Raw genomic sequence first — 25,063 nt, 5'->3', positions numbered from 1 at the left:
GAACGTACACTTGGTACTTAATACATGTGTTATCTTTGTAAAGATGTCAGTGTAGAACATGTAACTTGGTACTTAATACATGCGTTATCTTTATAAAGATGTCAGTATGGAACATGTAACTTGGTACTTAATTCATGTGTTATCTTTATAAAGATGTCAGTATAACACATGTGTTATCTTTATAAAGATGTCAGTGTAACACATGTGTTATCTTTATAAAGATGTCAGTATAGAACATGTAACTTGGTACTTAATACATGTGTTATCATTATAAATATGTCAGTATAGAACGTACACTTGGTACTTAATACATGTGTTATCTTTGTAAAGATGTCAGTATGGAACATGTAACTTGGTACTTAATACATGTGTTATCTTTATAAAGATGTCAGTATGGAACATGTAACTTGGTACTTAATACATGTGTTATCTTTATAAAGATGTCAGTATAGAACGTGTAACTTGGTACTTAATACATGTGTTATCTTTATAAAGATGTCAGTATGGAACATGTAACTTGGTACTTAATACATGTGTTATATTTATAAAGATGTCAGTATAGAACATATAACTTGGTACTTAATACGTGTGTTATCTTTATAAAGATGTCACTATAGAACATGTAACTTGGTACTTAATACATATGTTATCTTTATAAAAATGTCACTTTAGAACGTACACTTGGTACTTAATACATGTGTTATCTTTGTAAAGATGTCAGTGTAGAACATGTAACTTGGTACTTAATACATGTGTTATCTTTATAAAGATGTCAGTATGGAACATGTAACTTGGTACTTAATTCATGTGTTATCTTTATAAAGATGTCAGTATAACACATGTGTTATCTTTATAAAGATGTCAGTGTAACACATGTGTTATCTTTATAAAGATGTCAGTATATAGAACATGTAACTTGGTACTTAATACATGTGTTATCATTATAAATATGTCAGTATAGAACGTACACTTGGTACTTAATACATGTGTTATCTTTGTAAAGATGTCAGTATGGAACATGTAACTTGGTACTTAATTCATTGTTATCTTTATAAATATGTCAGTATAACACATGTGTTATCTTTATAAAGATGTCAGTGTAAGACATGTGTTATCTTTATAAAGATGTCAGTATAGAACATGTAACTTGGTACTTAATACATGTGTTATCTTTATAAAGATGTCAGTATAGAACATGTAACTTTGTACTTAATACACGTGTTATCTTTATAAAGATGTCAGTATAGAACATATAACTTGGTACTTAATACATGTGTTATCTTTATAAAGATGTCAGTATAGAACATATAACTTGGTACTTAATACATGTGTTATCTTTATAAAGATGTCAGTATAGAACGTGTAACTTGGTACTTAATACATGTAATGTTATCTTTATAAAGATGTCAGTATAGAACATATAACTTGGTACTTAATACATGTGTTATATTTATAAAGATGTCAGTATAGAACATATAACTTGGTACTTAATACATGTGTTATATTTATAAAGATGTCAGTATGGAACATATAACTTGGTACTTAATACATGTGTTATATTTATAAAGATGTCAGTATAGAACATATAACTTGGTACTTAATACATGTGTTATATTTATAAAGATGTCAGTATGGAACATGTAACTTGGTACTTAATACATGTGTTATCTTTATAAAGATGTCAGTATAGAACGTGTAACTTGGTACTTAATACATGTGTTATCTTTATAAAAATGTCACTTTAGAACGTACACTTGGTACTTAATACATGTGTTATCTTTGTAAAGATGTCAGTGTAGAACATGTAACTTGGTACTTAATACATGTGTTATCTTTATAAAGATGTCAGTATGGAACATGTAACTTGGTACTTAATTCATGTGTTATCTTTATAAAGATGTCAGTATAACACATGTGTTATCTTTATAAAGATGTCAGTGTAACACATGTGTTATCTTTATAAAGATGTCAGTATAGAACATGTAACTTGGTACTTAATACATGTGTTATCATTATAAATATGTCAGTATAGAACGTACACTTGGTACTTAATACATGTGTTATCTTTGTAAAGATGTCAGTATGGAACATGTAACTTGGTACTTAATACATGTGTTATCTTTATAAAGATGTCAGTATGGAACATGTAACTTGGTACTTAATACATGTGTTATCTTTATAAAGATGTCAGTATAGAACGTGTAACTTGGTACTTAATACATGTGTTATCTTTATAAAGATGTCAGTATGGAACATGTAACTTGGTACTTAATACATGTGTTATATTTATAAAGATGTCAGTATAGAACATATAACTTGGTACTTAATACGTGTGTTATCTTTATAAAGATGTCACTATAGAACATGTAACTTGGTACTTAATACATATGTTATCTTTATAAAAATGTCACTTTAGAACGTACACTTGGTACTTAATACATGTGTTATCTTTGTAAAGATGTCAGTATAGAACGTACACTTGGTACTTAATACATGTGTTATCTTTGTAAAGATGTCAGTATGGAACATGTAACTTGGTACTTAATTCATTGTTATCTTTATAAATATGTCAGTATAACACATGTGTTATCTTTATAAAGATGTCAGTGTAAGACATGTGTTATCTTTATAAAGATGTCAGTATAGAACATGTAACTTGGTACTTAATACATGTGTTATCTTTATAAAGATGTCAGTATAGAACATTTAACTTTGTACTTAATACATGTGTTATCTTTATAAAGATGTCAGTATAGAACATATAACTTGGTACTTAATACATGTGTTATCTTTATAAAGATGTCAGTATAGAACATATAACTTGGTACTTAATACATGTGTTATCTTTATAAAGATGTCAGTATAGAACGTGTAACTTGGTACTTAATACATGTGTTATCTTTATAAAGATGTCAGTATAGAACATATAACTTGGTACTTAATACATGTGTTATATTTATAAAGATGTCAGTATAGAACATATAACTTGGTACTTAATACATGTGTTATATTTATAAAGATGTCAGTATGGAACATATAACTTGGTACTTAATACATGTGTTATATTTATAAAGATGTCAGTATAGAACATATAACTTGGTACTTAATACATGTGTTATATTTATAAAGATGTCAGTATGGAACATGTAACTTGGTACTTAATACATGGGTTATATTTATAAAGATGTCAGTATAGAACATATAACTTGGTACTTAATACGTGTGTTATTTTTATAAAGATGTCACTATAGAAGACATATTTGTTTTAAACAAACTAGATTTCTTGATTCAAGATTTTACAACGTAACCTGTGATCTGTTGAGAACTTTAATACACCGCTGGCCAAAATCTTAAGGTCAATCAACATAAAGAACAAATATGCATTTTGCGTTGTTAGACTCAACAATTTATTTGAGTAGAGCTTTGAAAGATGAAAATAAGAAAATGGAAAATAAAAATAAAAAAACTTTTTAAGGATTTAATAGGGAAAATGTTAACACTATGAAATTAGCCTAAATACCAGCTGGTCAAAAGTTTAAGACCATACCAAAAAGAAGTCCTAAACAGGGTAGGAAATGCCCAACAAGAGGTCTCAGTAGTGAGTTGCACGGCCGTCATTTTGAATAACCGCAAACATTTGTTTTGGTATGGTCGATATAAGTGTTTTCAGAAGGCTGGCTGGAATGTTATTCCAAGTGATGAAGATGGCTTCACGAAAATCATGCACTGTTTGGAACTGACGTTCATTTCTATAGACTTCCCTTGCCATCCACCCCCAAACATTTTCAGTGGGGTTCAGTTCGGGCAAATACGCTGAATGGTACAAAGGAATCACGTTATTTGCCATGAAAAATTTCTTTGTCTTGCGGGCATTGTGGATTGCAGCATTGTCCTGCTGAAAGATCCAGTCATTTTCACACAAGCGAGGGCCTTTAGTCAGTAAGGATGTTCTCTCCAACATGCCAATGTAGCCAGCTGCTGTTTGACGCCACTGTATAACCTGAAGCTCCATTATTCAATGGAAGGAGAAAGCGCCCAAGATCACGATGGAACCTCCTCCACTGTGTCGTGTAGAAAATGTCTCCGTTGGATATCCTTATTGTGCCAGTAACGTTGGAAGCCATCTGGACCATCCAGGTTAATTTTTTTCTCATCAGAGAACAAAACCTTCGTACACTTTTCTACGTCCCATTTTTGATGCATCTCAGCAAAGTTCAAACTCTGTCAACTTTTTAACCTTTGCCATGATTTTACCCAATGTAACACATGAGATGTCAGTGGGAGATGTTGACAACGCTAATGCTTGAACACAAATGACTAAATTTCTTTACGTGTTTACCGATTAACGCTTCGTTTCAGCATGGTCTTAAACTTTTGAACAGCTGGTATTTAGGATTATTTCATAGTGTTCACATTTTCCCTATTAAATCCTTAAAAAGTTTTTTTATTTTTATTTTCCCTTTTCTTATTTTAATCTTTTGAAGCTCTACTCAAATAAGTTGTTGAGTCTAACAACGCAAACTGCATATATTTTCTTTACGTTCATTGGCCTTAAGCTTTTAGCCAGCAGTGTATTTTAAATTAATACTTCAACACCAAAAGTAACGGAAGTTTTCCATTGTAGTCCTCATCAGTTAATCTGTGTTAGATCGATAATTATTGAACACCAGTTCATGTAGGACAAAGGTGTTACTTCTTGCTGCCACAATCCCTAATTTTAAATTAGTAAGTAGAGGGCAGGAACCGTGAACCACCCACCATTCCCTGTTATAATACACCCACAGCTTGACATTTAAACAATGGAAATGTTGTAGGAGGCAGATCGCTTGATGATAGCCGCCATTTAAGGGTTAACCTGTTCAGTGCCGAAGACGAGATAACTCGTCCAAGCCGATCGGTAACACAGTGCCACGGACGAGTTAATTCGTTCTCAATGAAACCTAATTTCAACGCTAGATGTCAGCACTATACATGCATTTGACTTACTTACAAACTGTTTCACTTTCGATCCAAAATGGCGTCACGAAAAATGTTACAAAATGAAGAAGCATTAGAGTTGTATTGTAGCAGCTGAAATACTTGGCAGTCAACAGGTTAAACAGTGGGAAATATTTTGTCGTGTTACACGGATCCAAACACGGTTCGTCACTTTGGAAATTCGGAGCTCTCCGACGTGGCGAATCAATTAGCAAATTAAATTTTGAAAAAAATGAAGGATTTAGTTACGAAATTTATTTTATAAGTATGATTGTGTTCCTTTTGGGTTAATACTGCAGCGCTAGGCTAGAAATATCTTTTTTTTTCTACAATTATCATGGCTGCTCTGAAAACAGTATTGGATTTTTTCTTGGTCCAGCAACTACAATATAGTGTTACCACCTTAATACACGATTATAAAATAGTGATGCGATTCTGATCCTTTGCTACAATGTAGTGCAAACTGTTCTTACAGTTCAGATCTAGGATATATTTTTGATCATTTATTACAGTGTAGTTTTGTAGTTCAGATCAAAGATGTGTTTTTCATCATTTATTGCTATGAAATTAAGACAGTGCAGTTTATTATACTGTAGTAAAAATAAAAAACTGTCATTTTAAACTACATTCTTTGAACTATAAACAGCCAGGGGTTTTTGAAAAACTCTTTTCTATGACCAGTGTAAGAAACTGCTCACAGTGCAATGAAATTATCTTATTCTAAGGCTTAGCGCTAGACAATGATTCATATTTTGATAATACAGGATACCACGTTACACAGAGTGGCTCCATCTAGAAGACATTTTGAAGCCCTGAACCTAGAGGAGAACAAACGCTACGAATTCTGGGTAACTGCCTCGACATCTGTTGGCGAAGGGAAATCAACGAGAGTTTTATCCCAAAGAACATCAGAAACCAGTAAGTCGAGGTCTTCTTCTGCTAATAACTTAAGAAACCAGTAAGTCGAGGTCTTCTTCTGCTAATAACTTAAGAAACCAGTAAGTCGAGGCCTTCTTCGGATAATAACTTAAGAAACCAGTAAGTCGAGGCATTCTACAGATAATAACTTAAGAAACCAGTAAGTCGAGGCATTCTACAGATAATAATTTAAGAAACCAGTAAGTCGAGGCATTCTACAGATAATAACTTAAGAAACCAGTAAGTCGAGGCCTTCTTCAGATAATAACTTGAGAAACCAGTAAGTCGAGGCCTTCTTCAGATAATAATTTAAGAAACCAGTAAGTCGAGCCCTTCTTCAGCTAATAACTTAACGTCATGTAACATTTTACCGATTTTAGAAAGTCAGTCTGTCTGTGAAAGAAATGGGTTCCTGACGTCTGAATATATTTAATATTTGTTATTTTATTTCTTATGATACACTTATAAGTCAGTGTAAATGATTTAAAACAGAAGATATTTAACATATTGTTTGATATTTATATCAGGTCAAAACTTGTAGCAAGAAAGAAATCCTGTTGTTCCAGATGAAGACAAGGAACTCCCAACATGTAGTAATGAGATTGACACGTTCTAATAGTTGTGGTTGTAAGGTTGACACCTTCTAATAGTTGTGGTTGTTAGGTTAACACCTTCTAGTAGTTGTGGTTGTAAGGTTGACACCTTCTAATAGTAGTGGTTGTAAGGTTGACACCTTCTAGTAGTTGTGGTTGTAAGGTTGACACCTTCTAATAGTTGTGGTTGTTAGGTTAACACCTTCTAGTAGTTGTGGTTGTAAGGTTGACACCTTCTAATAGTTGTGGTTGTAAGGTTGACACCTTCTAGTAGTTGTAGTTATCAGGTCGACACTATCTAATAGTTGTTATTATCAGGTCAATACCTTTTAATAGTTGTAGTTATCAGGTCAACACCTAATAGTTGTAGCTATGAGGTCAACACTTTCTAACAGTTGTAGTTATCAGGTCAACACCTAATAGTTGTAGCTATGAGGTCAACACTTTCTAATAATTGTAGTTATCAGGTCAACACCTAATAGTTGTAGCTATAAGGTCGATACTTTCTAATAGTTGTAATTATCAGGTCAACACCTAATAGTTGTAATTATCAGGTCAACACCTAATAGTTGTAGTTATCAGGTCAACACCTAATAGTTGTAGTTATCAGGTCAACACCAAATAGTTGTAGCTATGAGGTCAACACTTTCTAATAGTTGTAGTTATCAGGTGAACACCTTCTCAGGATTAACAACAACTATCATCTGTGTTTTTATAGTACTCGAACAGCTGATTTTAAAGTATCCACAAATACGTAACTGAGACGTGTTCACATGGTAGGTGCAGTAGATAATAACATTATTACAGTCTTTATCTTAAACTGATAAGTAAGAAGGTTTATCTTAGAAATGTAACGTAAAATTTCATTCTACCTAATGTAATGTTTAGAAGAAATGTCTTAGTTCCTATGTGTAACAGTTGACCTACCTGTCTAAAGCACAACGAAAACATAGGGCACCTGAGAGAGAGTAGAGGTCAGACCCTCAACGTCTTCTCGTAAGGTCCTAAAGATACACATGGGGTTTGGTTACACTCGTGTTAGGTTTTCTACAGTTATAAACGGTTGCACACATACTCAGCAGACTTTCCCAAATAATGCTTTAGATTTCAAACCACATGTGGATATAAAATCATTAGTTAACATCTATATTTTTTCCTAACAGTTTATTAAATAATACACCTTACATTGGGTGTGACTCGGCTAATGTTACATACCGTTTGTGTTATTCGGCTAGTGTTACATACCATTTGTGTTACTTGACTACTGTTACATACCGTTTGTGTTACTCGGCTAGTGTTACATACCGTTTGTGTTACACGGCTAGTTTTACATACCGTTTGTGTTACATGGCTAGTGTTACATACCGTTTGTGTTACACGGCTAGTGTTACATATTGTTTGTGTTACTCGGCTAGTGTTACATACCGTTTGTGTTACTCGGCTAGTGTTACGTACCGTTTGTGTTACACGGCTAGTGTTACATAGCGTTTGTGTTACTCGGCTAGTGTTACATACCGTTTGTGTTACACGGCTGGTGTTACATACCGTTTGTGTTACACGGCTAGTTTTACATACCGTTTGTGTTACACGGCTACTGTTACATACCGTTTGTGTTACACGGCTACTGTTACATACCGTTTGTGTTACACGGCTACTGTTACATACCGTTTGTGTTACACGGCTAGTGTTACATATTGTTTGTGTTACTCGGCTAGTGTTACATATTGTTTGTGTTACTCAGCTAGTGTTACATACCGTTTGAGTTACACGGCTAGTGTTACATACCGTTTGTGTTACACGGCTAGTGTTACATATTGTTTGTGTTACTCGGCTAGTGTTACATACCGTTTGTGTTACACGGCTAGTTTTACATACCGTTTGTGTTACACGGCTACTGTTACATATCGTTTGTGTTACACGGCTACTGTTACATATCGTTTGTGTTACACGGCTAGTGTTACATATTGTTTGTGTTACTCGGCTAGTGTTACATACCGTTTGTGTTACACGGCTAGTGTTACATACCGTTTGTGTTACACGGCTAGTGTTACATACCGTTTGTGTTACACGGCTAGTGTTACATACCGTTTGTGTTACACCGCTAGTGTTAGAAAAGAAAATGAAAGGTTACTGTTTAATACAAAACTTTACTCAGTTCCGAGAAGCTCGTTAAATAAATAAACCGCGAAATCAATGGAGATAGTTTTCAACTCACTAAATTAATAACTTGAAATCAGAGATGAGGGAAAATAATATTTCGGTCTCCCGTTCGACTCGCGTCATTCACTCCCAGAATTCATCAGCTGAGTAGTCTGTACGCAGTAGGGTGGTTTAAAGGTTTGTAGGTGGTAAACGCCGAATCTGGTGAAGCGAGAGAGCTCTTTAAGGTCGTATAAACGTGATTAAGATATGTTTTAAAAGGCGACATTTTTCATCCAATCACATATTTTCAAACAATTTTGACCGCTGCGGTTGTAACCATGGGATGAATTCTGATAGTGACGAACAAAGAATTTGAACTAATATTTATTTTATTTTCAGCGTAACTCAACCAAAATTCTCACATTATAATTCCTTGTATGTACTCAACTGTCAGCGTTCTCTGTTGATACATTAAGATTCACACAACCCATATCAGTAAGTTTCTGGATGGCCAATCACGTCTTCAGACCTCAGGTTTCACAACTATATTTATTTACGTTAGTAGATGTGCTTATTACATTTCATCTGTTTCTAACTCAGCACAAAGCTTTACAGTAGGATATCTATGCTCTGCCCACCACGGGTATCGAAACCTGGTTACTAATGTTGCAAATCCGTAGACATGTCGCCGCTAGGGGGCAGGGCTAAAACTCGTAAGTGCTTCTTAAACGTCAAAGAATAACATATTTATTTTCAGTGTAATTTTCGTTGTTTTAAAACCGTTGCTTACATTGTTTTTGTATCGGTTGAATTAGAGAACTTACTTCCCGTTTGTTTGTTTTTTATATACAGTACCTGCAAGAATCGCGTCTTTTTCTGAGCACGTGACAGTTACCCGCGGGACAAAAGTTCAATTTCCGTGCTTGGCTGTTGGAATTTCGTCTCCACACAGACAATGGGCGTTCAGGTGCGACAAATGTATAGACTTCAAATAATATGTGAAGTATTGTGTTCGAAACAAACCGTAAAAAAATATAACAGGTTCTCAGGTTACAATTGAAAAATTACAGCTTCTCTGGGTGGAACAATCTGTATAAGTTTACGATATTCGGTTACAGAACCAAGTAAAACGTCGTACAATTTACCGATACAGATTTTACTCGCCCAGAGAATATGTTATTTTGTATTATAACATGACAATGTTAATTACCCCACTCGTTGTATTTCAAAATGCTATTCAAATGATTATAAAAGCTACAGCAAACAAATTAATTTTGTATTCATTGTTAAAGAAATAGATGGAACACAAACAAATTAATTTTGTATTCATTGTTAAAGAAATAGATGAAACAGAAACAAATTAATTTTGTATTCATTGTTAAAGAAATAGATGGAACACAAACAAATTAATTTTGTATTCATTGTTAAAGAAATAGATGGAACACAAACAAATTAATTTTGTATTCATTGTTAAAGAAATAGATGGAACACAAACAAATTAATTTTGTATTCATTGTTAAAGAAATAGATGGAACACAAACAAATTAATTTTGTATTCATTGTTAAAGAAATAAATGGAACACAAACAAATTAATTTTGTATTCATTGTTAAAGAAATAGATGGAACACAAACAAATTAATTTTGTATTCATTGTTAAAGAAATAGATAGAACACAAACAAATTAATTTTGTATTCATTGTTAAAGAAATAGATGAAACAGAAACAAATTAATTTTGTATTCATTGTTAAAGAAATAGATGAAACACAAACAAATTACTTTTGTATTCATTGTTAAAGAGACAAAACATAAACAAATTAATTTTGTATTCATTGTTAAAGGGATAAATGAAACACAAACAAATTAGTTTTGTATTCATTGTTAAAGTGACAAAACATAAACAAATTAGTTTTGTATATATTGTTAAAGGGATAAATGAAACACAAACAAATTAGTTTTGTATTCATTGTTAAAGTGACAAAACATAAACAAATTAGTTTTGTATATATTGTTAAAGAGACAAAACATAAACAAATTAGTTTTGTATATATTGTTAAAGGGACAAAACATAAACAAATTAGTTTTGTATATATTGTTAAAGAGACAAAACATAAACACATTAGTTTTGTATATATTGTTAAAGAGACAAAACATAAACACATTAGTTTTGTATATATTGTTAAAGAGACAAAACATAAACACATTAGTTTTGTATATATTGTTAAAGAGACAAAACATAAACACATTAGTTTTGTATATATTGTTAAAGAGACAAAACATAAACAAATTAGTTTTGTATATATTGTTAAAGAGACAAAACATAAACAAATTAGTTTTGTATATATTGTTAAAGAGACAAAACATAAACAAATTAGTTTTGTATATATTGTTAAAGAGACAAAACATAAACACATTAGTTTTGTATATATTGTTAAAGAGACAAAACATAAACAAATTAGTTTTGTATATATTGTTAAAGAGATAGATGAAACACAAACAAATTAGTTTTGTATTCATTGTTAAAGAGACAAAACACAAACAAACTAGTTTTGTATATATTGTTAAAGAGACAAAACATAAACAAATTAGTTTTGTATATATTGTTAAAGAGACAAAACACAAACAAATTAGTTTTGGATTCATTGTTAAAGGGATAAATGAAACACAAACAAATTAGTTTTGAATTGATTGTTAAAAACATAAATTAAGCATGATAGTTTATCAAATAAAAAACGTAACTAATTTTGTTTTTAAAAGTCAACGCTTCATCAGAACCTATTAACTGATTTTAGGTCATTATATCTAATGAGGAAACGTTGACTGAAACAAAAATACAGTTGTCTTTATTGGTATTATGTTCGGAAGAATGGATAATTTTGTCATTTAAAAAATTATTATTGTTTGAAATAATTTTTTCTTCTCTCTCGTTATTTTGTAATTCAAACATTTAACGATTAAACAATAGATGAAAACACAAGTTGTGTTTCTTAAAGGGGTCAACCAATTATGGAGAGAAGAAACACAGTCCACGTGCTAACCAACGGCTCCCTCGAGCTTTCTAGTGCTGAGGAAGGCGATTCTGGAAATTACACGTGTCGGGCACGTAATGAACATGGAGCTGACGAAATAGTATTTGTGTTAAACGTTCAAGGTACAGAAATGTGATTTATCTTATGATGAACGTCAGAAACGTCCCTGTGAAAACTATCCTATTGTGCGTGAACTTTCGTCCTTAATATAAACTTTGTTCCAAATATATGGTGTCCTTCCCTAGACTTTTGTCTTCTGTTGAGATGTTTCACTTAACATCAAACATGTCTTTGTTTACTACAAAAAATGTCTCTTATATTAATTTTTATCTCATTTAAAAAGCGATCACTCTGTGATTCTTCTAACGAATGAATATCACTGGATGTTTTTACCAAATTATTCGTTTAGCAACAGAATTAGAAAAAACGTCGAGTTTTACCGAAACTATTAGTTTACTAATAACATTAGTGAAACGTCAAATTTTTACCGAAACTATTAGTTTACTAATAACATTAGTGAAACGTCAAGTTCTACCGAAACTATTAGTTTACTAATAACATTAGTGAAACGTCAAATTTTTACCGAAACTATTAGTTTACTAATAACATTAGTGAAACGTCAAGTTTTACCGAAACTTTTAGTTTACTAATAACATTAGTGAAACGTCAAGTTTTACCGAAACTTTTAGTTTACTAATAACATTAGTGAAACGTCAAATTTTTACCGAAACTATTAGTTTACTAACAGAGTTAGAGAAAATTCAAGTTTTCCCCAATTAGTTTAATAACAAATCAAACGTCGAGTTTATAGTGAAACTGTAAGTTTAGTTATTATAATGTTTTGAAACTTATTTAATCTCTCAAAAAATGTGAAATACTTAAGCACAAACTAACCAAACTAGTAATAACAAGTTTTCTTTTCTTTTAGTGCAATATATTCCTGGCAAAGGTACGAAACTATTTATTACGTTGATTAAATATATTAGTGAAATAAGTAAAAATTTCATTAGGCCTAACGAACTCTTGTACTTCAATAAACATGTTCTCTTAGGAGTAAAATTTAAATTAAGTACAGTTTTATGAGTGTTTTTTTATTCTTAACGGACAAACAAAAGGTTTGATATTTTTATATGTCTTTCATGTTTAACCGTAAAACACATATTCCAGTTCCAAAATATATATTATATGTGTTATCTCTATTAGTTTTCCAATACCACATAAGTAAAATTCACGCTACACTTTTTCATATTAGTTAAATTCACACTACAATATTATCTTTCTCTGTTACTTAAATATTAATTAAAATGTTGTAAAACAAACCTAAATTTCGGTTAGGCCTACTGTTTATAACGTCCCTCCACATTATTATATCACTTAAATATATATGACGTCTTACACGTGTGTCCATCCAACAGATTTCCCTGCTCCAAGAGATTTGTCAGTAACGATGGTCACGTCCTCTAGCGTTCAGATTTCATGGAATATAGATCAACGTTTCAAGTTAGGCCTAACAGGTCAGCAAATAGTCCATTTTCTTCTGCTTTCCGATAGATATGATTATTCTAGATTCTTCGATTTAATCAGAGTTAATATTTTGAAAGGAAATCCCTTTATGGTAAAGTATTTCTAGTAACTTATAAAAGTAACCTCTTATAAGTTATGAAATTGTAAACTAAAGGTATCAGGTAGTGGTGAGGCTCAAACTCAGGATTCTCACATTATAACTTTAACGCATTTATATAATGAAAAGTTTTATTCATTGCGTCCCCCAGAAGGTCAGCAGTAACATTTCGAATTACGTCGCTAAAAATCGGGGTTTTATTCTCCGCTGAAGACAGAAAACAGATAAATAGCCCCCTCCCTTTGGAGCTACGCTCTAAAACAACATTTTCATTGGTTCTTTCAAGAAGCGCCATCTACCAGTAAACATATAACACTGTACCCGTAGCGACAGTTAAAATATTGTAATTTAGTTTAATCTTTATACCTAATGAAGAGTTGGGTGACGGTGAATATAACGGAGGAAACTTCATGCAGTGAATAAGGAGTTATAGTGTTGTGTAAAACAAGCGTTATCTATATAAATCTATATAAACATAACAAATAAGAAACATTCCTCACAAGCAAGCATCAACATTTGTCAGAAAATATAACAATATTAGTGTGAAACTATTGACTACATATAACAACATATCTTAATAATATTACTGAGAAACTGTTGACTACATATAACAACATATCTTAATAATATTACTGAGAAACTGTTGAATACATATAACAACATATCTTAATATTATTACTGAAAACTATTGAATACATATAACAACATATCTTAATAATATTACTGAGAAACTGTTGAATACATATAACAACGTATCGTAATAATATTACCGAGAAACTGTTGAATACATATAACAACGTATCTTAATAATATTACTGAGAAACTGTTGAATACATATAACAACGTATCGTAATAATATTACCGAGAAACTGTTGAATACATATAACAACGTATCTTAATAATATTACTGAGAAACTGTTGAATACATATAACAACGTATCGTAATAATATTACCGAGAAACTGTTGAATACATATAACAACGTATCTTAATAATATTACTGAGAAACTGTTGAATACATATAACAACATATCTTAATAATATTACTGAGAAACTGTTGACAACATACAACAACATATCTTAATAATATTACTGAGAAACTGTTGAATACATATAACAACATATCTTAATAATATTACTGAGAAACTGTTGAATACATATAACAACATATCTTAATAATATTACTGAGAAACTACTTGCTACGTATTACAATACGTCTTAATAATATTACTGAGAAACTACTTGCTACGTATTACAATACGTCTCAATAATATTACTGAGAAACTACTTGATACGTATTACAATACGTCTTAATAATATTACTGAGAAACTACTTGATACGTATTACAATACGTCTTAATACTATTATTGAGAAACTACTTGCTACGTATTACAATACGTCTTAATAATATTATTGAGAAACTGTTGAATACATATAACAACGTATCGTAATAATATTACCGAGAAACTACTTGCTACGTATTACAATACGTCTTAATAATAGTATTGAGAAACTACTTGCTACGTATTACAATACGTCTGAATATAATTAATATCACCATTTTTAAACTTGAACCAATTTAGACATTGGTAAATTCTATATAATTATGTATTGACATTATTACGAAACACGTTCGTCTTCCTCTTAGAACATGTGTTGATAAAGACATAGAATTTATTTTTGTTATCTGTGCTGTGTTCACGACGGGCATGGAAACCAGGTTTTTAGCATTGTATGCCATTGCACGTGCCATTGACTCATCGAGGGACACGTTGGGCAGAATTAAAATTGTGAACATTTTTAAAATTAGATCACGAATTGTATTGCTTTTTGTTTACAAATCAGTGTTAACGTTTTTCTATAATTTACATAATTTCATATTCTAATATTTTTTTTCTCCTCACCGAAAGCTTTGATAATGTTTCATCACGAGATATAAAACTTGTTTGTGAGCACAAAAGGGCTATCTGTGCTGTGTTCATCCGGAGTGTTAAAACCTTGTAAAAATAACGGAAGTAATTAACACAATTGTATCTTTATATTCCAAATATAAAGAATATATATATATATGAAGTAAAAGGGTCAAACCCTTATATAAAATATTTGAATTAGAAACTTAACCCTAAAATTAACCTTAAAATTTTATATTTAAAATGAAAATGTGGAGTTTAACTTAAAACGTGAGGGTTTTTAGTATTGTACAATACTACAGACGTGTCTATGAAAACCAGTAAATAGTTAAAACAGACATAGTTAAATATTATTCAATTCACAGTTTATTAATTGTTTTCAACTAATGCAACTACATCCATTGAAGATAAACACTCTGTGATGGAAGACGTAAGCCGAGGTTAATATTTATTTAATAACACCCTGCTGAGATTAAGATTTGTTGAATAACACCTTGCTGAGGTTAAGACTAGTTTAATAACACTTGGGTGAGGTTAAGACCAGTTTAATAACACTTTGGTGATGTTAAGACTAGTTTAATAACACTTTGGTGAGGTTAAGACAAGTTTAATAACACTTTGGTGAGGTTAAGACTAGTTTAATCACACATTGGTGATGTTAAGACTAGTTTAATAACACTTTGGTGAGGTTAAGACTAGTTTAATAACACTTCGGTGAGGTTAAGACTAGTTTAATAACACTTTGGTGAGATTAAGACTAGTTTAATAACACTTTGGTGATGTTAAGACTAGTTTAATAACACTTTGGTGAGGTTAAGACTAGTTTAATAACACTTCGGTGAGGTTAAGACTAGTTTAATAACACTTTGGTGAGATTAAGACTAGTTTAATAACACTTTGGTGATGTTAAGACTAGTTTAATAACACTTTGGTGATGTTAAGACTAGTTTAATAACACTTCGGTGAGGTTAAGACTAGTTTAATAACACTTTGGTGAGATTAAGACTAGTTTAATAACACTTTGGTAATGTTAAGACTAGTTTAATAACACTTTGGTGATGTTAATACTTGTTTAATAACACTTTGGTAATGTTAAGACTAGTTTAATAACACTTTCCTCAAGTGAAGGTTTGTTCGTTGTTGTTTTTTCCTACCTTGAAAAGTGACCGGTAAAATGAAAGTTTTTGTAAACATTTATCACTGATAAATGTGAAGAAAAACATGGATAATGTTTAATTTATGTTCAGTGTTAGTGTAATCTCTAACAAAAATAATGCATTGTTATAAGTGTTATAAACTACCAAATCAATTCCGTAATTTTTCAGGCTATACGGTGCGGTTCAAAAGAGACTTTGGACAATGGCAAAAGAAAACAGTCCCAGCTTCAAAAACTACATGCACAATGGATAATCTGAGTTGTGGAACAAAGTACCATATTCAGGTCGCTGCTGTTGGGGTGGAAGGCGAAGGGGACCCCAGCGATATTTTAACTGTTCGAACAAAAGGAGGAGGTGAGAAATAACATCTTTTCAGGATACAAAAATAAGTTTTCATTTATTTTACCACCACTTCTCAGATCTAAGTTTATTATAAAAGACATGAAACTTTGATGTATTCATATTTAAATAAAATAAAAATCAAACGGATTTATTTTTTTGCCTAATGGTGTCTGTTAGAAGTATGATTCCGCTCTTTGACGTGATGTTATTTCAAGAAATAGAAAATCAGTAGCAGTTTATGACGTAAACAACCTATTTTCTGTTTTATAATTTATGTCATATTCGTTCTTTAATTTTGTTGGTAACATTAATTAAAATGTTTCATTTATAAAACCATTTGTTTTTATTCTTCGTCATATATACATATTGTTAAAATTATTGTACTCATCTAGTTTAGGGCGTACCAAATTTTTTTAAGCTGACTGAAACTTCTGATATTATTGGCATTACGGCCGAAAACGTTGCTAACGGTGAGAGCACTAGACTGATGAATCCATACATTCTAGTGGTTATAATAAGGATAATACATATAAAATTATCTATATTAATTGCTTTTTAGTGATAATTGTTTCCTTCATATCAAACCGTGAGAACTTAATATACTTCACTATTAGGTTGAGAAAGGCCTGATGTAAAAATTCTTATGGGAACTTAATATATTTCACTATTAGTTTGAGAAAAGCCTAATGTAAAAATTCTTATGAGAACTTAATATATTTCACTATTAGGTTGAGAAAAGCCTGATGTAAAAATTCTTATGAGAACCTAATATATTTTACTATTAGGTTGAGAAAAGCCTAATGTAAAAATTCTTATGGGAACTTAATATATTTCACTATGAGGTTGAGAAAAGCCTAATGTAAAAATTCTTATGGGAACTTAATATATTTCACTATTAGGTTGAGAAAAGCCTGATGTAAAAATTCTTATGGGAACTTAATATATTTCATTATTAGGTTCAGAAAAGCCTAATGTAAAATTTCTTATGGGAACTTAATATATTTCACTATTAGGTGAGAAAAGCCTAATGTAAAAATTCTTATGGGAACTTAATATATTTCACTGTTAGGTTGAGAAAAGCCTAATGTAAAAATTCTTATGGGAACTTAATATATTTCACTGTTAGGTTGAGAAAAGCCTGATGTAAAAATTCTTATGGGAACTTAATATATTTCACTATGAGGTTGAGAAAAGCCTAATGTAAAAATTCTTATGGGAACTTAATATATTTCACTATTAGGTTGAGAAAAGCCTGATGTAAAAATTCTTATGGGAACTTAATATATTTCATTATTAGGTTCAGAAAAGCCTAATGTAAAATTTCTTATGGGAACTTAATATATTTCACTATTAGGTGAGAAAAGCCTAATGTAAAAATTCTTATGGGAACTTAATATATTTCACTGTTAGGTTGAGAAAAGCCTGATGTAAAAATTCTTATGGGAATTTAATATATTTCACTATTAGGTTGAGAAAAGCCTAATATAAAAATTCTTATGAGAACTTAATATATTTCACTGTTAGGTTGAGAAAAGCCTGATGTAAAAAGTCTTATGGGAACTTAATATATTTCACTGTTAGGTTGAGAAAAGCCTGATGTAAAAATTCTTATGGGAACTTAATATATTTCACTGTTAGGTTGAGAAAAGCCTACTGTAAAAATTCTTATGGGAATTTAATATATTTCACTATTAGGTTGAGAAAAGCCTAATATAAAAATTCTTATGGGAACTTAATATATTTCACTATGAGGTTGAGAAAAGCCTAATGTAAAAATTCTTATGGGAACTTAATATATTTCACTATTAGGTTGAGAAAAGCCTGATGTAAAAATTCTTATGGGAACTTAATATATTTCACTATTAGGTTGAGAAAAGCCTAATGTAAAAATTCTTATGGGAACTTAATATATTTCACTATTAGGTTGAGAAAAGCCTAATGTAAAAATTGTTATGAGAACTTAATATATTTCACTATTAGGTTGAGAAAAGCCTGATGTAAAAATTCTGATGGGAACTTAATATATTTCATTATTAGGTTCAGAAAAGCCTAATGTAAAATTTCTTATGGGAACTTAATATATTTCACTATTAGGTGAGAAAAGCCTAATGTAAAAATTCTTATGGGAACTTAATATATTTCACTGTTAGGTTGAGAAAAGCCTAATGTAAAAATTCTTATGGGAACTTAATATATTTCACTGTTAGGTTGAGAAAAGCCTGATGTAAAAATTCTTATGGGAACTTAATATATTTCACTATTAGGTTGAGAAAAGCCTAATGTAAAAATTCTTATGGGAACTTAATATATTTCACTATGAGGTTGAGAAAAGCCTAATGTAAAAATTCTTATGGGAACTTAATATATTTCACTATTAGGTTGAGAAAAGCCTGATGTAAAAATTCTTATGGGAACTTAATATATTTCATTATTAGGTTCAGAAAAGCCTAATGTAAAATTTCTTATGGGAACATAATATATTTCACTATTAGGTGAGAAAAGCCTAATGTAAAAATTCTTATGGGAACTTAATATATTTCACTGTTAGGTTGAGAAAAGCCTAATGTAAAAATTCTTATGGGAACTTAATATATTTCACTGTTAGGTTGAGAAAAGCCTGATGTAAAAATTCTTATGGGAATTTAATATATTTCACTATTAGGTTGAGAAAAGCCTAATATAAAAATTCTTATGAGAACTTAATATATTTCACTGTTAGGTTGAGAAAAGCCTGATGTAAAAATTCTTATGGGAACTTAATATATTTCACTGTTAGGTTGAGAAAAGCCTGATGTAAAAATTCTTATGGGAACTTAATATATTTCACTGTTAGGTTGAGAAAAGCCTACTGTAAAAATTCTTATGGGAATTTAATATATTTCACTATTAGGTTGAGAAAAGCCTAATATAAAAATTCTTATGGGAACTTAATATATTTCACTATGAGGTTGAGAAAAGCCTAATGTAAAAATTCTTATGGGAACTTAATATATTTCACTATTAGGTTGAGAAAAGCCTGATGTAAAAATTCTTATGGAACTTAATATATTTCACTATTAGGTTGAGAAAAGCCTAATGTAAAATTCTTATGGGAACTTAATATATTTCACTATTAGGTTGAGAAAAGCCTAATGTAAAAAATTCTTATGGGAACTTAATATATTTCACTATTAGGTTGAGAAAAGCCTGATGTAAAAATTCTTATGGGAACTTAATATATTTCACTATTAGGTTGAGAAAAGCCTGATGTAAAAATTCTTATGGGAACTTAATATATTTCACTATGAGGTTGAGAAAAGCCTAATGTAAAAATTCTTATGGGAACTTAATATATTTCACTATGAGGTTGAGAAAAGCCTAATGTAAAAATTCTTATGGGAACTTAATATATTTCACTATTAGGTTGAGAAAAGCCTGATGTAAAAATTCTTATGGGAACTTAATATATTTCACTATAAGGTTGAGAAAAGCCTAATATAAAAATTGTTATGAGAACTTAATATATTTCACTATTAGGTTGAGAAAAGCCTGATGTAAAAATTCTATGGGAACTTAATATATTTCACTATTAGGTTGAGAAAAGCCTACTGTAAAAATTCTTATGGGAACTTAATATATTTCACTATAAGGTTGAGAAAAGCCTAATATAAAAATTGTTATGAGAACTTAATATATTTCACTATTAGGTTGAGAAAAGCCTGATGTAAAAATTCTGATGGGAACTTAATATATTTCACTATTAGGTTGAGAAAAGCCTGATGTAAAAATTCTTATGGGAACTTAATATATTTCACTATTAGGTTGAGAAAAGCCTGATGTAAAAATTCTATGGGAACTTAATATATTTCACTATTAGGTTGAGAAAAGCCTACTGTAAAAATTCTTATGGGAACTTAATATATTTCACTATTAGGTGAGAAAAGCCTGATGTAAAAATTCTTATGGGAACTTAATATATTTCACTATTAGGTGAGAAAAGCCTGATGTAAAAATTCTTATGGGAACTTAATATATTTCACTATTAGGTTGAGAAAAGCCTAATGTAAAAATTCTTATGGGAACTTAATATATTTCACTATGAGGTTGAGAAAAGCCTAATGTAAAAATTCTTATGGGAACTTAATATATTTCACTATTAGGTTGAGAAAAGCCTGATGTAAAAATTCTTATGGGAACTTAATATATTTCACTATTAGGTTGAGAAAAGCCTAATGTAAAAATTCTTATGGGAACTTAATATATTTCACTATTAGGTTGAGAAAAGCCTAATGTAAAATTCTTATGGGAACTTAATATATTTCACTATTAGGTTGAGAAAAGCCTGATGTAAAAATTCTTATGGGAACTTAATATATTTCACTATTAGGTTGAGAAAAGCCTGATGTAAAAATTCTTATGGGAACTTAATATATTTCACTGTTAGGTTGAGAAAAGCCTGATGTAAAAATTCTTATGGGAACTTAATATATTTCACTGTTAGGTTGAGAAAAGCCTGATGTAAAAATTCTTATGGGAACTTAATATATTTCACTGTTAGGTTGAGAAAAGCCTGATGTAAAAATTCTTATGGGAACTTAATATATTTCACTGTTAGGTTGAGAAAAGCCTGATGTAAAAATTCTTATGGGAACTTAATATATTTCACTGTTAGGTTGAGAAAAGCCTACTGTAAAAATTCTTATGGGAATTTAATATATTTCACTATTAGGTTGAGAAAAGCCTAATATAAAAATTCTTATGGGAACTTAATATATTTCACTATGAGGTTGAGAAAAGCCTGATGTAAAAATTCTGATGGGAACTTAATATATTTCACTATAAGGTTGAGAAAAGCCTAATATAAAAATTGTTATGAGAACTTAATATATTTCACTATTAGGTTGAGAAAAGCCTGATGTAAAAATTCTTATGGGAACTTAATATATTTCACTATTAGGTTGAGAAAAGCCTGATGTAAAAATTCTTATGGGAACTTAATATATTTCACTATTAGGTTGAGAAAAGCCTGATGTAAAAATTCTTATGGGAACTTAATATATTTCACTATTAGGTTGAGAAAAGCCTGATGTAAAAATTCTTATGGGAACTTAATATATTTCACTATTAGGTTGAGAAAAGCCTGATGTAAAATTCTTATGGGAACTTAATATATTTCACTATTAGGTTGAGAAAAGCCTGGTGTAAAAATTCTTATGGGAACTTAATATATTTCACTATTAGGTTGAGAAAAGCCTGATGTAAAAATTCTTATGGGAACTTAATATATTTCACTATAAGGTTGAGAAAAGCCTAATATAAAAATTGTTATGAGAACTTAATATATTTCACTATTAGGTTGAGAAAAGCCTGATGTAAAAATTCTATGGGAACTTAATATATTTCACTATTAGGTTGAGAAAAGCCTACTGTAAAAATTCTTATGGGAACTTAATATATTTCACTATAAGGTTGAGAAAAGCCTAATATAAAAATTGTTATGAGAACTTAATATATTTCACTATTAGGTTGAGAAAAGCCTGATGTAAAAAATTCTGATGGGAACTTAATATATTTCACTATTAGGTTGAGAAAAGCCTGATGTAAAAATTCTTATGGGAACTTAATATATTTCACTATAAGGTTGAGAAAAGCCTACTGTAAAAATTCTTATGGGAACTTAATATATTTCACTATAAGGTTGAGAAAAGCCTAATATAAAAATTGTTATGAGAACTTAATATATTTCACTATTAGGTTGAGAAAAGCCTGATGTAAAAATTCTTATGGGAACTTAATATATTTCACTATTAGGTTGAGAAAAGCCTGATGTAAAAATTCTTATGGGAACTTAATATATTTCACTATTAGGTTGAGAAAAGCCTGATGTAAAAATTCTTATGGGAACTTAATATATTTCACTATTAGGTTGAGAAAAGCCTACTGTAAAAATTGTTATGAGAACTTAATATATTTCACTATTAGGTTGAGAAAAGCCTGATGTAAAAATTCTATGGGAACTTAATATATTTCACTATTAGGTTGAGAAAAGCCTACTGTAAAAATTCTTATGGGAACTTAATATATTTCACTATAAGGTTGAGAAAAGCCTAATATAAAAATTGTTATGAGAACTTAATATATTTCACTATTAGGTTGAGAAAAGCCTGATGTAAAAATTCTGATGGGAACTTAATATATTTCACTATTAGGTTGAGAAAAGCCTGATGTAAAAATTCTTATGGGAACTTAATATATTTCACTATTAGGTTGAGAAAAGCCTGATGTAAAAATTCTTATGGGAACTTAATATATTTCACTATTAGGTTGAGAAAAGCCTGATGTAAAAATTCTTATGGGAACTTAATATATTTCACTATAAGGTTGAGAAAAGCCTAATATAAAAATTGTTATGAGAACTTAATATATTTCACTATTAGGTTGAGAAAAGCCTGATGTAAAAATTCTATGGGAACTTAATATATTTCACTATTAGGTTGAGAAAAGCCTACTGTAAAAATTCTTATGGGAACTTAATATATTTCACTATTAGGTGAGAAAAGCCTGATGTAAAAATTCTTATGGGAACTTAATATATTTCACTATTAGGTGAGAAAAGCCTGATGTAAAAATTCTTATGGGAACTTAATATATTTCACTATTAGGTTGAGAAAAGCCTAATGTAAAAATTCTTATGGGAACTTAATATATTTCACTATGAGGTTGAGAAAAGCCTAATGTAAAAATTCTTATGGGAACTTAATATATTTCACTATTAGGTTGAGAAAAGCCTGATGTAAAAATTCTTATGGGAACTTAATATATTTCATTATTAGGTTCAGAAAAGCCTAATGTAAAATTTCTTATGGGAACTTAATATATTTCACTATTAGGTGAGAAAAGCCTAATGTAAAAATTCTTATGGGAACTTAATATATTTCACTGTTAGGTTGAGAAAAGCCTAATGTAAAAATTCTTATGGGAACTTAATATATTTCACTGTTAGGTTGAGAAAAGCCTGATGTAAAAATTCTTATGGGAATTTAATATATTTCACTATTAGGTTGAGAAAAGCCTAATATAAAAATTCTTATGAGAACTTAATATATTTCACTGTTAGGTTGAGAAAAGCCTGATGTAAAAATTCTTATGGGAACTTAATATATTTCACTGTTAGGTTGAGAAAAGCCTGATGTAAAAATTCTTATGGGAACTTAATATATTTCACTGTTAGGTTGAGAAAAGCCTACTGTAAAAATTCTTATGGGAATTTAATATATTTCACTATTAGGTTGAGAAAAGCCTAATATAAAAATTCTTATGGGAACTTAATATATTTCACTATGAGGTTGAGAAAAGCCTAATGTAAAAATTCTTATGGGAACTTAATATATTTCACTATTAGGTTGAGAAAAGCCTGATGTAAAAATTCTTATGGGAACTTAATATATTTCACTATTAGGTTGAGAAAAGCCTAATGTAAAAATTCTTATGGGAACTTAATATATTTCACTATTAGGTTGAGAAAAGCCTAATGTAAAAATTCTTATGGGAACTTAATATATTTCACTATTAGGTTGAGAAAAGCCTGATGTAAAAATTCTTATGGGAACTTAATATATTTCACTATTAGGTTGAGAAAAGCCTGATGTAAAAATTCTTATGGGAACTTAATATATTTCACTATGAGGTTGAGAAAAGCCTAATGTAAAAATTCTTATGGGAACTTAATATATTTCACTATGAGGTTGAGAAAAGCCTAATGTAAAATTCTTATGGGAACTTAATATATTTCACTATTAGGTTGAGAAAAGCCTGATGTAAAAATTCTTATGGGAACTTAATATATTTCACTATAAGGTTGAGAAAAGCCTAATATAAAAATTGTTATGAGAACTTAATATATTTCACTATTAGGTTGAGAAAAGCCTGATGTAAAAATTCTTATGGGAACTTAATATATTTCACTATAAGGTTGAGAAAAGCCTAATATAAAAATTGTTATGAGAACTTAATATATTTCACTATTAGGTTGAGAAAAGCCTGATGTAAAAATTCTATGGGAACTTAATATATTTCACTATTAGGTTGAGAAAAGCCTACTGTAAAAGTTCTTATGGGAACTTAATATATTTCACTATTAGGTGAGAAAAGCCTGATGTAAAAATTCTTATGGGAACTTAATATATTTCACTATAAGGTTGAGAAAAGCCTGATGTAAAAATTCTGATGGGAACTTAATATATTTCACTATAAGGTTGAGAAAAGCCTAATATAAAAATTGTTATGAGAACTTAATATATTTCACTATTAGGTTGAGAAAAGCCTGATGTAAAAATTCTTATGGGAACTTAATATATTTCACTATTAGGTTGAGAAAAGCCTGATGTAAAAATTCT

The 25,063-nt window shown here is 30.1% G+C and overlaps 1 protein-coding gene across 1 annotated transcript in view; it reads left to right on the top strand.

The window, feature by feature from the left end:
• Positions 1–25,063, top strand: part of LOC143228623 (cell adhesion molecule Dscam1-like) — a 55,149-nt gene that overhangs the window by 19,793 nt on the left and 10,293 nt on the right. The window contains exons 3-8 of the mRNA XM_076459849.1: positions 5,742–5,895; positions 9,483–9,597; positions 11,623–11,780; positions 12,587–12,607; positions 13,074–13,172; positions 16,515–16,700. Of these exons, the coding sequence (XP_076315964.1) occupies positions 5,742–5,895; positions 9,483–9,597; positions 11,623–11,780; positions 12,587–12,607; positions 13,074–13,172; positions 16,515–16,700 (733 nt within the window). The remainder of the gene's footprint in view (positions 1–5,741; positions 5,896–9,482; positions 9,598–11,622; positions 11,781–12,586; positions 12,608–13,073; positions 13,173–16,514; positions 16,701–25,063) is intronic.

Source organism: Tachypleus tridentatus, chromosome 10 (genome assembly GCF_004210375.1).
Source record: "Tachypleus tridentatus isolate NWPU-2018 chromosome 10, ASM421037v1, whole genome shotgun sequence".
In the NCBI taxonomy this organism is placed as follows: domain Eukaryota; kingdom Metazoa; phylum Arthropoda; class Merostomata; order Xiphosura; family Limulidae; genus Tachypleus; species Tachypleus tridentatus.
This window is presented reverse-complemented; position numbering and strand designations above follow the sequence as displayed.